Source organism: Dermacentor albipictus, unplaced genomic scaffold (genome assembly GCF_038994185.2).
Source record: "Dermacentor albipictus isolate Rhodes 1998 colony unplaced genomic scaffold, USDA_Dalb.pri_finalv2 scaffold_113, whole genome shotgun sequence".
NCBI lineage: Eukaryota > Metazoa > Arthropoda > Arachnida > Ixodida > Ixodidae > Dermacentor > Dermacentor albipictus.
Genome location: NW_027225667.1, coordinates 162,727 through 179,232, shown reverse-complemented (window position 1 = coordinate 179,232; position 16,506 = coordinate 162,727). Strand labels below are relative to the sequence as shown.

At 48.1% G+C, this 16,506-nt stretch overlaps 1 protein-coding gene across 1 annotated transcript; it reads left to right on the top strand.

Moving 5' to 3' along the window:
* Positions 1–15,164: 15,164 nt before the first annotated feature.
* Positions 15,165–16,043, top strand: LOC135904208 (putative nuclease HARBI1). The gene is made up of 2 exons (XM_070530427.1): positions 15,165–15,334; positions 15,467–16,043. Exons 1-2 carry the CDS (start codon positions 15,165–15,167, stop codon positions 16,041–16,043), a joined length of 747 nt encoding a protein of 248 aa, XP_070386528.1.
* Positions 16,044–16,506: the final 463 nt, after the last annotated feature.

Below are 16,506 nucleotides of genomic sequence, written 5' to 3'. Positions count from 1 at the left end.
CACTTCCCTATACTGATAAGAACATCTAAAGAAAACGAATATCCTCCGCAAGCTCCTAGGTGGAAGATAGACACAGCTGACTGGGAGAAATTTCGAACACTTACTAACATCTCGCTGGCTGATATGTCTTCTTTAGAAATCGATGCAGCTGTGGAGTACTTTACAGCCTTCATCATAGATGCCGCAACTAAATGTATATCACAAGTAAATGGATTGGCAGGCAAACGGCGTGTCCCCTGGTGGAACGATGATTGTAGGATCGCTCGTAAGAAACAAAATAAAGCGTGGGGGTTGCTACGCGCCTCCCCCACTGCGGAGAATCTTATCAATTTTAAAAAAGTTAAATCCCAAGGCAGGCGAACCCGCCGACAGGCCAGAAGAGAGAGCTGGCAGAACTTTTTAACAGGTATCAACTCGTATACAGATGAGGCCAAAGTCTGGAACAGGGTTAGTAGAATAAGAGGGCGACAAACATACTCCCTCCCTTTAGTAAACACACAAGGCGAAACCCTGCAAGACCAGGCAGATTCACTAGGGGAGCACTTTGAGCGTGTGTCAAGCTCAATCAATTATTCCCAGTCCTTTCTTAAGCATAAAGAAATAATAGAACGTCAGCCAATCATACGGAAATCCAGGCAGAATGAACAGTATAACCGGCCTTTCGGTATTGCCGAGTTGAGAGCTGCCTTGAACACATGTAAAAGCACTGCACCGGGACCAGACAGAGTCATGTATGACATGATCAGGCACCTACATACTGACGCACAAGTTACACTTCTTACACTATACAATACTATTTGGGCTTCGGGGTACCTCCCATCCACATGGAAAGAAGCGATTGTGGTTCCTGTCCTAAAGCAGGGAAAAGACCCTTCCTTGGCGGCTAGTTACCGTCCGATAGCTCTAACTAATTGTCTGTGTAAGCTTTTTGAAAAAATGATAAATCGCAGACTTATACATTTCCTTGAGCTCAACAATATACTCGATCCTTATCAGTGTGGATTCCGAGAAGGGCGGTCCACAACCGATCATCTTGTGCGCATGGAAGGAAATATCCGCGATGCCTTTATACATAAACAGTTTTTTCTATCGATATTCCTCGATATGGAGAAGGCATATGACACGGCATGGCGTTACGGGATCTTACGAGACCTGTCGGCAATTGGCATCCGTGGAAATATGCTGAACACAATTGAAAGCTATTTGTCAAATCGTACCTTCCGAGTAAAAGTCGGCAATGAACTCTCACGTCCCTTTACGCAAGAAACTGGTGTACCCCAGGGAGGCGTGCTCAGCTGCACTCTCTTTATCGTAAAGATGAACACGCTACGTGCTTCACTACCACCTGCCATTTTTTATTCCGTATACGTAGATGATATACAAATAGGCTTCAAATCCTGCAACCTTACAGTATGCGAAAGACAGGTACAGCAGGGCTTGAACAAGGTTTCCAAGTGGGCAGACGAAAACGGATTTAAGGTCAACCCCCACAAAAGTGCTTGTGTTCTCTTCACAAGAAAGAGAGGCCTGGTCCTAGATCCTTGTGTAGAACTGGGCGGACACCAAATTCCTGTCAGCAAAGAACACAAATTCCTTGGTGTTATTCTTGACTCTAGGCTCACTTTCATTCCTCACATAAAACATGTTAAAGAAAAATGTCTAAAAACAATGAACCTACTTAAAATCCTATCATACACAACATGGGGTAGTGACAGGAAGTGCCTGTTGAATCTTTACAGGAGCCTAGTTCGGTCGCGAATAGACTATGGAGCCGCAGTGTATCACTCTGCCGCCCCGAGCGCGCTAAAGATGTTAGACCCCGTACACCATCTGGGAATCCGTCTGGCCACTGGGGCATTTAGAACAAGCCCTGTTGAAAGTTTGTATGTTGAGTCCGATGAGTGGTCACTCCATTTTCGGAGAACTTACATCAGCTTCAACTATTTTCTGAAAGTGCGCTCTAATAAGGAACATCCGTGTTTCACAACCGTTAACGACTTGACATGTGAAACACTTTTTCATAACAGACCCTCTGTGAGACGTCCTTTCTCACTGCGTGCAAGAGAACTTAGCACGGAAATGGATGTCCCAATTCTCGACCAACGCCTAATGCCTCCAGCTAAGCTAGTACCACCCTGGGAGTGGCAGCTGATAGAATGTGACACATCCTTTGTACAGGTCACTAAACATGCGTCAGAGACACATATCAAAATGCACTTCTTGGAGCTCCAGTACAAGTACTCGTGCACAGAGTTTTATACGGACGCTTCTAAGTCGCATGCCGGGGTGTCCTACGCAGCCATTGGCCCATCCTTCTCGGAATCCGGTGTACTGCACCCTGAAACAAGCATATTTACGGCTGAGGCCTATGCACTACTGTCGGCTATGAAACATATCAGAAAATCAAATGTTCAAAAAACAATTTTATTTACAGACTCCTTAAGCGTGGTAAAAGCCTTGAAGTCACACTGTAAACACAGAAACCCCGTAATTATTGAGCTCTATTCCGTCCTCTGTAGAGCGTATATGTCTAACCAGCATGTCATTATATGCTGGGTGCCTGGACATAGGGGCATCGAGGGTAACGTTCTAGCAGACCAGATGGCCACATCAATTTCATTGCATACAGTCAGTCCTACTGCTTCGGTCCCTGTCACGGACCTGAAGCCTTTCTTAAGAAGGAAACTGCGAAACCACTGGCAACGTAAGTGGGACGTAGAAGTAAATAACAAACTGCACGTGATAAAGCCACAGTTAGGTTCTTGGCCCTCCGTAACAAAATCACGGCGAACAGATGTCCTATTCTGTCGCCTCAGAATAGGACACACATTTGGTACACACAACTTCTTACTCACTGAAAATGATCCTCCAACTTGCGGTAGATGCGGGGAGAGGCTGACCGTCCTCCATGTCCTCCTGGAGTGTCGGAAAGCCGAATCTGACAGAAAGAAACATTTTCCGTTAGCATACCGGCAGCATATTCCCCTTCATCCTGTAATGTTACTCGGCCCAGAACCGCTCTTCGACACTAACGCAGTCCTAAGTTATCTGAAAGATGTTGTGTTGCATGTTGTTAGCCCAACATGTTCGTAGCGTCTCCTCTCTTCAGAGGATGGCGCTTCGATAGTTCTTTCGTGTAGCACGTGCCTCTAGGCCCTTGTGTTTGAAGGGCTCTGGCGAGGCAACAGTGCTCCAGGCATTTTTACCATCTCATATATTTTCTATTCTGCATCATTCTTTCACGATGGATTTTAGTGTTCATACTATTCGTCATCTGCCATCGCCATAATTTTATAACAAGTTAATTTTACGCACTCTACAGCGAATATTTTTAGGCCACTTTACAGCCAAGTCACATCTTCCATAATACATCATCAACATTACAACTTGTCATGGCGCTCTTTGGCCAAACCTGGCCCTTGCGCCATAAAAAACCACACATCATCATCATCCTAGCGAGTGTTGTCGCATTGCAAGCCGAGCAGCGAGCTCCGGTCGGCGCTCGGACGTTGCAACTCATATTGAGCGCGGTAGTACGTGTTCACAACCAGCGCAAGGAATCCTGTACACGGCGCCCGGGAACTTGTCTTTCGCAAGCTTTTCTTTCACCGGCACCATTGCGTGCCTGAGATTGCACATTGGGACTTGTTTTCTTAATCCGGAGAGGCAATCTACGTACCCAAGGAAGATCCTTGGACGTGGTGTGAAGCTCGAGAGGGCGCGAGAGTATAGCGAATTCCCTTCGAAGTGAATAGCAATAACAATAACTTTATTCAGATCGATATACAAGACTGGTATGCGACAACGTCTGGATCCTTAGCCAAAGGCTAGTTATGGATCCATTCAGTTATATAAAGGAAAATGAATGGTTCGGACACGGGCACAATAACTTTTTGTTTAGGATCAAACAAACAAAAAAAAAGTAAGAAGGAAGTGCAACCAAACAAAACCAACAAACTATCGTTTACAGCGCTGGATCGACTTACTACTTACCACGACATATGCGCACACTACCGATTAGACCGCTTAACCTTTCCGCCACTCATGGGCAAATCCCCGCGTAGGTGTGAAGTTCTGTGGCGACAGCTGCAGACTCGCACCTTTCCGTCCCCTTACCTCCTCCACCGCATTCATCCCGCCATTTACCTTTCTCCCTCTTGTAAATTCTGTGTCTCTCCCAAAGCAGACTTAAACCACATCATGCGGGGGTGCCCTAAGCACCCCCTTTCCCCTTTCCTCAAGCAATTAATATCTAGTGAGGAGCAGTGGGAGGCTGCCTTGCGCAGCTCCAGGCGCGACCTTCAGGAGGCCATCCTGGAGTGGGCTGAGAGGATAAAGGAGGCCTACTTCAAGTAGTTCCTCCCCCACCCTCTGTTCCATTGCCCCCTTCCCTTTAAAGAGGGATAAATAAAGTTTTTCATCATCGTGCTGACCGCCGCAGGCGAGAAAATGCCCTGGCGCCTCCCGGTTCGGGCGCGCGCCATCCCCCGCATGGCGACAACACAGCCATGAGCACCCAAAAGCGGAAAGGCTTAGTTGCTGTCGAAACTGGGCCTCTTCGATTTTCAGAGTTCTGGCAGCCCGCTGGCAGCCAGATGGCAGCCAGCTAGTTCCGGTTCTGATAGGAAGTCACGTGGGCTGGGATGCCAAGACAACCCGAACCTGCCCGAAGTTTGCAAAATCGAACGCCCGTACAGCTGGCCAAATGTAAACATGCCACCAGCATGGCAGCGCCCGGCGAGGCCGGCGCGCGCTCTGCATAGTCGGCCCATCTATTATGCGTTGCCAGCTTGAAAATATATAGTTGCATTCAGGAATACGATCACTCTCGCGCGACTCGGCGCAGGACGCGCACTCGGCCAACCTCACCTTTCGCAACGCAACCGATGGCCTCCGATCGACGCTTCCGATGACAAGACGCCAAATCGCGCGATTGTATACTCGAAAGCGATAGCTCGGGGATCCCTGCTCGCAGCAATCACGTTGCCCACCGGCGACATTGATGAGTTGGCGTTGTGTCATCACTTCACAAGACATGAAAAGCAAGATATCGGGTACGTCTCATGCGCATAAAATTTCGTGCCGACCTGCTTGGGCTAGCTTCGATTTCGTAAAGTTTGTTGTGGCTGATGGTGCTTCTCATTTCGAGCCTAAGGAGCTGAGGACGCGGCTGGCGCATGAAAATGCACGCCGCCTGTGAGCAGCGAAACGTTTCACACGAAAAACAACATTGGTCGCCATCATAAGAGCATTAAGTCAATGTACATGTGTTTAATGTACGTGTGCCTATTACTCAAACAGTGCATTCTTAGATCAACGGCCTGCAGTGAGAACACATATCGGTTTCGAGCTGCCACCCAAGCATACGACGGAGAGACGGAGCGAATACGGGTTAGCTGCAAAGCCTTCGCTAACTACAGAAAAAGGAGATATCTCCGCATACATACCCGAAATATGTGAAGAGGAACGCCACCAGATAAAGACGAACCCAAAGCGTACCGCAATGTGTGAATGAGCGTCTACATCTTGCGTGGAACACGATGCAGATAACAGGCACGCATAAGAGCGCGGCGCGCTGATAACCGCCGCGAAGAAGCCTTCAGGGGACACATACACACACAAACGCATCAAACGGTTCACCACTGCTCGTATCACACCGCTTCGCTATGCGGAACGGAGCGTTATATAGCACCTAAAAAGATCGTGCTAGGAGTAAGGAAATCTGAAGATGACCGTAGACAGTTGGCTGAGCGAGGTAAATTCGAGTCCTCAAGCGCTCGCGTTGCAATGCCGTGAAGTCCCCGCAAAGATGTCGGCGAGCGCCCATCGCCTTTTTTCGTAGTCTGCTAGCCAGAGCACGTCCAGAGAGCAGCCAGATCAAAATCGTCCTGGCAGGTTCTGGCAGCCCGCGGGTAGCCAGAACCACCCACGCCGAGCAAAACGAACGCCCGGCGGAAGTGCGTGGCGCGGTGGGCGGAGCAACCCGAGAAAAACGAAGACGCTCCGGCTGGCTCTTGCAGCACGCGGGTACCCAGAATTGGAAAATCGAAGAAGCGCACTGCTAAGTGTCGCCCAAGACGTGAGCCCCGCATCACTAGTGAGGCAACACGCATCGGAGACGAGACCCATGGCCTCTCTCCCACGGCAGCCCGCACACACACATGCTGGCTATAAAAATACATGAAACAGTTACACATAAAAGAACTGGTTAAACCTTATAGCGCTTTAGGTGTTTGCCGGAGGCTAACATGTAATTATTATTCAATGAACGTAGCAAGAATGTGCACTTATATGCTATAAACACATTTGACGCGCAGTCTGCCGAGTAAGAGCAAGGCTACACCGGCATTCACACTCGCATAAGTACACATCCATACACACGTACATAGAAACAACAAGAAAGCATAACAGCAACGCTGTGTCCAGTTGTCCCATCCTTTATAATTTTTATCAAAGCCTAATCAGTTTAGTTCACAAGAAAGAATTCTCTAACAATGGTATTAAAATTAGATGACTGCTTTATGTTTGTAGGAACCGAGTTCCATATTTCGACACCTATGTAACGCATGCGTCGCTGGCCGTACCGGTTCGACATATCGGGACCGGAAATTTCTCGAGAAAGGCTGAGCGACTGGTTAAATATCGATCCATTGAAGATAGTGGCAGGAAATTGCGTGTTGCATCTCGTTATCGAGCACACTAATAAGGCAGCCTGGTAATCTCCCAGGTGCGATAGTGACATGACTTTAAGTCGTTCGCAAGAAAAATATTTCTTGACGGTGTAGTAAAGCTAGCATAGTTGATTATCCGCAAGGCTCTCTTCTGAAGGCGTGCTACAGGGTCTATGTATGTTTTGTAGGTGAATGCCCAGACAGTAGGCTAAAAAATACAGCAAATACAGTAGGCTAAGTCAGAATGAACAAGACCGAAATTTAGGGTTCTGAACGTTTCGAAACAAATTACTCCGCGCTATCGTCAGTACGAAGCATGCGGAAGAGAGGTTACCACACAGCCTGTCGATATGAGGCTTCCAGTTGAGAGCGGGATCGAGCGTTACCCCTTCGTAGAACTTTGAGTCGAGTTTTTCGATTTCGTCACGGCCAGTCGTAATGCGGCACGGCCCCTCAAAAGCATTTTCTTAAACGGAGACTTAAACATAACAAATTTAGTTTTCTTTGTATTTAAGGAAAGACTATCACTTCCAAGCTTTTTACTGATATATTGAAGCTCATTGTTGATGGTTTTAGCTGGGTTATTTAAGGATTTCCTACTGACCGTAAGAGCTGTGTCATCAGCATACATGAAGGCATGTTCTTCATTTAGGCAGTCTGGAAGGCTGTTGATGTATGTTGTAAATAATATTGACCCAAGTACCCATCCTTGTGGTACGCATGTAGTAAGGTCAGAGAGACTTGGGATGTGTTCATTGATGAGCGCTGCTTGTTTATCGCTATCGAGATAGGTCTTTAAAAAGTATAAGGAAATGCCTCGACATCCGAGTCTTTCCAATTTCATCAATAAAATATGATAATAGACGGTGTCAAATGCCTTTTTTATGTATAAAAATACTCGTACTGATATTTCATTGTTGGTGAAAGCTTCATCTATTGCATCGGTCAAAGAGAAAATAGCCGTAGTTGTAGATCGAGACTTCTGAAAGCCGTGTTGACGCGGGGACCAGATGGTATGTTTAGATAGAAATTTTGTACCAGCCAGCAGTTTCTCAAAAATTATGTTTATGCAGTTCAATACCGATATAGGTCGATAATTACCTGAAACGTTAAAGTTCCCGCTTCTATAGATAGGCGTCATCTTGCGACCTTTAATACTTCCGTGTACGTGCCCGCGTAAAATGTTTTGTTAAAGAATGTAGGAACAGTTGGTGTCAATATTTTTCTATTATTTCTCAGTACGGACACTGCAGTACCATTAAAACCAGGTTCCTTTCCTCTGTCTGATAGATTTGTAGTAGCTATTAGCCAGGGTGTCTACCAACCGAGAAAACCTGGAATTCTCAGAGTAATAGAATGGGGAATAGGGAACTCAGGGAATTTGTGCCTTTATCAGAGAAAATTATCTGTAATATTATTGAAAGGGAAAGAAAGCCGCAGTAAGGCTGGCTCGAGTAACAGACATGGCGCTCTTTGTACGATTCGTACGAAGCCCGTTTTCTCCACAGCCACACCGCCTTCCTCCTGAGCTGTATTTTCCAGAGAGCGTGTCAGGAAAGCGGCAAAAAGCGCGGCGCTTCGAATTTCGTACCGAGTCGAAATTAAGTGAACACTTCCCGGCGCCGTCACCGATGGCGCCACGTAATGCAGAGAACTAAAGCAGAGAACGGGCTTCGTAAGGCTCGCAATCAAGTTTTTCGATGGTCGCCCCCCCCCCCCCCTCCCTTGTTTTTTGTTTCCCATAATGTAGAAAACTCCAGCGAGGCGGCAGAAAGCGCTGCGAGCTAGACTATAAACTCGCGGACAACTTTCTGTGGCTATGAGGGGAAAGCTACGGGCGCGGAGCTTCTCTGCATATGTGTTACCGCGCCAAGTAGTCCGCCAGCGTTCGACTGTGCTTTCGGTTGCTCGGAGAAGACCGAAGACGCTGAATCGACGCAGCTTCCACGAGCGGCGGTTTCCTGTTTGCCCAGACGGGGAAGGTTAAAGCGGCAAAATAAATGAACTTTTACATTCAGTCGTGTGTTTTGTCTTATATAACTGTTTCTAATAAGGGGTTTGTTTTCTCTTCCCCAGCTTAAACTAACGTGGATGAAAATGCAGGACTCTTCAGAAGCGCTCTCACTTCCGCGCGCTTTGCCTCTGTAGTTTTCCCTGGAGAACTACAGAAAGTTGTCGCGATGCTTTCGCTTTCCAGTACGATTCCTAAACGAACTCTTCCTACGCGCAATGCTTTGATGGAAGGGTCCATCTCTACCTCGGGGGGTGGCACGCGCGGGACGCAGGCGGCACAGCAGATGGGGACCATAGCTTCGCGCCCTGCCATAACCCTGCCGCGATATGGGGACGCCGGCAGAGAAACAAAGTAACCAACTGTGTCGCGTTTTTATTTTATTTGTATTGACCCCGTTCCGACCCGACTTGGTTTAGTTACTGCAGTAGTGCCGCAGGCAAGCTTTGTTTGGTGTGACAAGTATGAGCGCGTTCAAATGTACTTCCGTCCAGGACTGGACAAATCCGAAACAGTGCGAGTTTGCAGCCTGGGTTAGGCCCGTTGAAAATAACGCAAACGTGGCGTGCTGCACGCTATGCAGAAAGAAGTTTTCGCTGAGCAACATGAGAAAAAGAGCGGTGACAAGTCACGCTGAAAGTAAGAAACACCGACTTCCTGCAAACGGAGCCAGGACACCGTCTGTAGCTTCGTTTCTTACGCCGCCGAGAAGTGAGCCGCCGGGCGCTGTTGTGATCAAAACCGGGCCAGTGACGTCAGGTTCCGCGCCGCCTTCATTTGCTTCAACCACAGCTACGGACATCCAACCCGCACGTGCTGCAAAGGATATTTTTCAACGTGACACAGAAGGGATAAATGCTGAGATGATGTGGTGTCTCAATGCTGTTATGACGCACACATTCGGTGCTGCCGCGGCATCGGCTTCTCTGTTCCCGTTGATGTTACCATCATTAGCTACAGCCAAGAAAGTGCAGCTTGGCAAAGACAAGGTGGGTAATGCTATTGCCTATGGCCTTGCACCTTTCTTTAGAGAGAGCCTCGTGTCGGAAGTAAGCCAAGCCTCCCACCTCGGCTTAGCGTTTGACGAATCGTTAAACAAAGTTGCACAAAAAGAGCAAATGGATGTGTTGGTTCGCTTTTGGTCGGATGCAGAGGGGAGCGTGAAAACAGGCTACCTGACGTCATGCTTTCTTGGGCGCACGCGAGCTGAACAATTGGTGTCCGCATTTAAAAGTGCCATAGATGGATTCTCACGATCGAAAATTCTTGAGATATCAATCGGCGGGCCAAACGTAAGCATGAAGTTTCTCCGTGAGATATGAAGCAATAACTAAGTGAATCCAATGACGGCCTCCAAATTCTGGACGTTGGGAGCTGTGGCCTTCATGTACTGAACGGCGAATTCAAAACTGGACACGCGGCAACAGGGTGGTAACTCATGGGATTTCTCAGGGCTATGTACAATTTATTTAAATGTGTACCTGCCCGACGCCCTGAATATGCACGCATTACCGGGAGCAACATTTACCCTTTGAAGGTTTGCTCTGTGCGGTGGCTTGGGAAAGTGTTCGTGTAATTTCCAGGGCTCTTGAGATCCTGCCTTACCCAAAGGTGTACGTTGAGTCGTGTCGAAGCGAGAACAAGTGACCGACCGGCGCCAGTTACGGCCGTCGTCTAAACATCTATCCACGATCCTCTGCTGTCTGCAAAGCTAACCTCAATCCTTTGTATCGCGGAAGAATTGCAGCCGTTCCTGGCTCAGTTCCAGACGGATTCGCCTATGCTTCCATTTCTTGATATAGCATTGGAAAATCTTCTGCGATCACAATGAGTAGAATAGTGAAGAAAGAAGTGATGGTGGCAGCGGACAGTCCGTTTAAGTTGATAAAGGTCGACATGGACCAGCCTGCCAACGTTCTTGAGACGCCCAAGATCGACATTGGCTTTGCTACGAAGAATGCGCTCCGAAAGGCCCCGAAACTCTCATATGTGACTGTTTTTGAGTTGAGAAAATACTGCGCCGCTTTCATAAAGAACTGCGCCAAAACGTTTGCGGAGAGGTTGCTGTTGAAGTTTAAGCTGACGAGGTGATCGTCCTCTCTGGATCGCAAGTGCACGCTGATTCCCCGAGCTTGGGGAAAGGCGTTAAACTGATGCCCTCGAAGTTGTGACGGAACACCAATGGATGACCGGAGCAGAAGCTGATCGGGCTATGCGGCCCTACAAGCGTGCATCATCCTTAGCCTCGGCGCAAGCAGCGTTGAAAATTTTTGACAGGAGCACGGATCGGCTGGATGCCCTTTGGGCAGGAATCTGTGGTTCAGACAAGGAACTACTCACTTTTGCCAAGGTGATTATCTCTCTTTGGCGCGGAAATGCGTCTGTCGAGCGGGCATTTTCTGTTAACAAGGGCTCTCTTGTCGAATATCAGAAGGAACAGTCTCTGGTCGCCCAACGAATCGCCTTTGACACCGTGTCATCGGCTGGACGAGTTGCCAGCGTACAAGTGACCAAGTGAATGCGTCAAATGGTCCGTGGGGCGAACGCACGGTGGAAGGCGGGGCTAGAAAGGACGAAAACAGAAAGGTCCGACGCACTGAAGAACAAACAAGAACGGAAGCGTGTCGCCGCATCTTTGAGGCAGCTTGAGCTAAAAAAACAAAGTGTTGGCTGACGCAGAGATACAGGTGTCCCTCATTCAAACTGAAATAAACTCTCTAAAACAGTCAAAACTGGGGCGTTGTGCGCGAGCTGAGCGTATATCAGGACGGTTGAGGTTGACTTTGCAGCTGCTGAGAGAGAATCACTTGTGGTAAAGTTCCGGCCTCAAACCAAATTGCTTGCTATCACTTGATAAAGATAGCCCATTTTGAAAAATATTTGCTTCTGTGTGCGCCTCCTTTTTATTCGTATTTGAAAATATTCGAGTCAATTTGCAATCGGTAATATAATTTTTTTAGAGAATATTTTACTTGCTGAGCATTTTACTAGCCCCTACTTTCTGAAGGAAGTAAACACTACACCTTACTACTCAAACTGGATTAAGTGTTTTTATTATTGCGGTAGCAATTATATGGTCAGTACAGGTGCGTTTTTACCGTCGCGATAAAATCGTCGGCGTGCCCCGCATGCTGTATGTGCGAGTGAAAGCCTGCGCGGGTGAGCCGTTGCTAACGGCTCAATCTCGCGCACTCAAGAGAGGAAAGCGGCGAGGAAGTGTGCCGTCCTTCGTCACGCGCAAGGCACCTGGGGAACGGACGAGATGTTCATTTGAGGGATCGCCATCCGTTCGTGCGCAGACGCGAGTAAGAGCGGGCGCGAGAGAGAACATTTGGGGGCTTTTGCTCCTTGAATATATCACTCTGCCTAGGCGCTATAAAGGAGGTTTCTTAGCGCATGTTGTAGGCGTTTGTCCCTAGGCGTGCCGGCATTGCGGAGTGGGGTCGAGTTTGTTTACGCTCAGACGCTGGCTGCCACGGCCACTGACGCCCGATTTGGCGACCGCTGTGTCGGAATACTGTCTCGCGCCTGCGGCGCTCATACTAAGTCAGTTGAGCGCAAGTGGCTGAAAGGCCGCCGATGACGATGAATGACTCAGTACCAGCGCCGCAGGTACTGTCTGTTCGCAGCAGGTCGTAATGTCTGTTCGTCGTACGTTCAGTGGCAAAGTTCTGACTGGTGTTGCAGAAGTCGCGGGATGCGGTAGAGCTCGATCTTAGCGTCACAAGTTGGCGGCTGGATGTAATTATGTTTATTTAATCGTGTGTTGTACTAATTTTAACAACGTGTCATTTCCCGTTATTGGCGTGCCTCCAGGACACCAAAGCCAGAACTCGGACTGGTCCGTGGGTTGGGCCTCGCCGATGCTTGCGCGTGCCTGGGGTGTATAAGATGGAATGTCCGTTATGGACGAGAAAACCATGGCCAGGCGGCGCTACTGCGCCTCCTCACAGCTCCCCCTATGTGGAAACGTCAATCAGCGCGGTCGCGCTGTGGCGCAGTCTCCGCTGTTTAGATTATTTCGTCCGCGCTTTTCTTCGCTGCTCGTTCCCGCGGCGCTCCGTTTTCGACGGCGGCGGACCGCCTGCTCGCGCAACAGCGATGCAAAGATTGCAATGCGGCTTCAAGAAGGTTGCCGACGCCGACAGATTTTTTCGTGGCGGCAACCTCACGAAAGGGGAGCGTCTGCTTCCGCACGTGTACGGCGTTGAACAAATCGTGGACGGTGATGTGACAGTGAAAGCCAAGTGCGTGTCACAGGTGTCCGACAAGATCGTATACGACCTCGAGTTAGAGGTATGCACCAAGTTCAGAAGTTTAGCCACCTTTATTTCTATATGATGCAGGTACAAAGCGGTCATGCATACTTGCAGAGATGTGCAGGAACGGTGACGATTGCCGTTAGTTTCCTCGGTAGCTGAGGGCGCGCACACGGCTGCTCTCATTTTGTGCTTCCACCTTTTGCTGCTAAATTTCTTGGCTGGAACATTAGTAAATTACACGTTTGTGTTCGTTCTGATTTGCGCCTACCTGTCAGCGAACAACGGCAAGCGTTATCGATGTCATCGCTTCGCGAAGCCTGCTTGTTTTTGCATTGAACCAGTGTCACTGCGAGGTTTCATTTGACATATCACGTGTTGAGAGAGTTCAATGCTTAAAATGCGATCCGTTGCCTGCATCTTCCGACGCTGCTCGTTGACAAAAAGATCATCATCGCCTACTCACTTGCCCAATAAATAATTACAGAAATATTTTCTTTGCAGCTGCGCTACATCAGCTATACCTCTTACGCTTATCTGCTGGGGCACAGCTCATTTAAGACGAGCGAGAGGTGTTCCGGCACCCCAGTATTCGCGAGCGTGTGTTTATACCTAACCTATTTAGAGAGGGGGATTAAATGCCCCTATGGCTACGCCTATGCTTGTCTGCTCTACGTATAACAAATCGAAAATTGCGTACTTTCTGGCAACGGCGCATATCTTGCGATTCCACCTTTATAGCACAGGTTAAGCAGCTCTGCTTGGTCACGAGAAAATAATGCAGTAGAGTGTTTTCAGGATTCACATGTCATTTTTTTGCAGTTAAAAGCGTAAGTTCCATCAGCAACTTGCGCTTGTCTGCCCTTGGTATGCATGGTAACAAAGCTAAAATGGCATATCCGCGTGATGTGCGCAGATTCGTTTTATGCAATTGCGGACTGTCAGGAGTAATCTTTTAGCCTAATTCAACTTGCCTAGTAGGTGCATGTTTTGGTCGAGCATAAGTGCAAAGTTTCCTTGTGCTGCGATTTGTGCAGGATAACCAAATGCGAATTCTCAAATATGAACCCCCATTTAGAGGCAGCAACACGGCAACCACACAACTTCTAGACTTGCAGTCTTGCAGCCACCACATGCAGTAACCATTTGTGTCTATCATATCAGTTGGCTTTTATTCTTGGTGGCAGACCGTTGCATGCCCAGGCTAATTTGTACAACAGTACAATGCTGCCAGCAGTGACAGTAACCTCTAAAGTAGAATATTTGTGCTCTCTCTAATACCTGTGTCACACGGGCACATTTGGAAGGCCTTCCAGTCAACGGCCTTCGAAACGCCACAACTCTATCGACTCAAAGGAGTTGTCGCGCTGCTACACGGCATTTTTGAAAAGCCGTTGAGTGGTTCAGGCGTTTCTCGCAAAATTCTGTGGCGCTGCGGCCCTTTATTTTCGTTTTCGTGTCACAAAAAGTTAAACAACATTAAAAACGATTAAAAGCACTATAATTTCTCTTATGTTTGTTTATACACTAAAAAAGATGTTTATACATTGCTATACATATATGTTTAGTTTTTAAGTTGTTGAGTAACGAAACTGCGGCAACGTTCGCTCCGCTCGATGCGGCTGCCGTTGTGGTGTGTGTGCACATGTTTCTCTTCAAAGTGCGACCATAGAGAAAGAAATTGTGCGCCTTGCGCTTCGACTGCATTCTTGCTCTACCGCTATGGGTGACAGAGAGACAGAAGCTCAAGATGGCAAGACTGCTATGATAACCTATATGGGTGCGATCATGCAGCTTGATGCCGAGATTGAGGCGGAAAAAGCGGAAGCCGATGCCATCGAGGAAGAGCTGCTGATCGTCAACAATTTGATGATGACGATAGACTCGGTGACCGAACGAAGCGTCAACAGAGATAGATGGTCGTTCTCTCGCCGGACGAGGTGGTTTGAGGAGACTGTGCCATTGCTTGGTGAGAAGTTTTTCAAACGTGCATTCCGCGTAACGCCGGCGACTTTTCGCTACATCGTGGACGCCGTGAGACCGCTGCTCGAGCGTCAGAACACGAACATGCGTGAAGCCATCACGCTCGATAAACGTGTCGCGATTGGCTTGTACCGGTTGTGTTCTTCAGCTGAAGTCCGTAGTGTCGCCGAATTGTTTGCTCTGGGGCGCTCAACCGTCAACGTGGCCTAAAGAGAGTTGTGCGAGGCTGTTATCCACACTATGGAGGCGGAGTGGATCAAGATGCCCACAGCTTCAAGCATGGCCGAGCACATTCGCGAGTTCACGGCCACGTTGGAATTCCCGCAAGCCATAGGAGCACTAGACGGGTGCCATTTCCCCGTTTCACCGCCCAGGGAGAGCGCCACCGACTATAGGAACTATAAAGGATGGCAAGTCGTACCTCTGATATGGTGTGCACTTTCATTACATCACCTACAGCTTCCAAGCTACGTCATATTTTTAGAGTACGGAGAATGGGTAAATACTACCAATCCGAATTAATGAGGTCTTTTTTTATGCAGGTACAGCATCATCCTCCTCGCACTGGTCGACCACAAGTATAGGTTCCGGTACATCAATGTGGGTTCTCCTGGCCGCTGCCACGATGCATATGTGTACCACCGGTCAAGACTAGCAGACGCAGTCAAGGGCCCCCTGTTCCGCCGACCACTAGCAACAATCAGTGGTACAGCTGTGCCACCCTTAATACTATGCGACCAAGCATTTCCACTCACTGTAAACCTGATCAAGCCATTTAGCCACAGGGCACAGTTAAGTGAAGAACAAAGGTTATTTAATTACAACCTTTCCAAAGCCCGACGGATTGTGGAAAATGCCTTTGGTAGGCTCAAGGCAAGATTTCGCTTTATCTTGAAAAGGATGGAGTGCAACATCGACAATGCCCGCCTTGTCATTCGTGCCTGCTGTGCTCTGAACAATGTGTGCGAACATTTTGGTGACACTGTGCTCCAACACTGGTTGGTCGAGGCTCAAAACAATGATGGCGGCCTCCATCAGCCTGACCACAGCACAGATGCTGAGGAAGGCACAGGCGGTGATGTGAGAGCAGCTCTTGTCAGGCACTTCCAGCAGAGCTGAGCATTTTATGCTGAAGCTTTTTGGACGTTCATGCTTTGGTAGGTCAGTGAGTCCACTGTCATCATCAAATACTTGTGCACCTAGCAGAAGTTAATTTCTACTAAGCGCACAAGTATTCTTCTGTACTCAAAAGAGCGATTTAGCACACATTGAAGAAAGTATTCTGTCCAAAACCCACAAGATGGGTCAAGTAGGAAATGGAAAATGAGGCATCCATACAATTGCAGCAAATTCCTACAATGAAAACCCGTACACTCTTGACCAAACAGGTTTCCTTTGTAACAATCTGTTGCGATTGGGTGGATGCTGCATTTTCCATTTCCTACTTCATTACAGCAACTTTATTTGGAACTTCTTTCTAAATATTTTGACATGGAATTAAAAAACTTTTCTTGCATTTGCATGTGTCGCTCTCTTTGCTCGTACTCTCTCTGACGGCTCGCCACCAGCTGCTCCCTCAGCA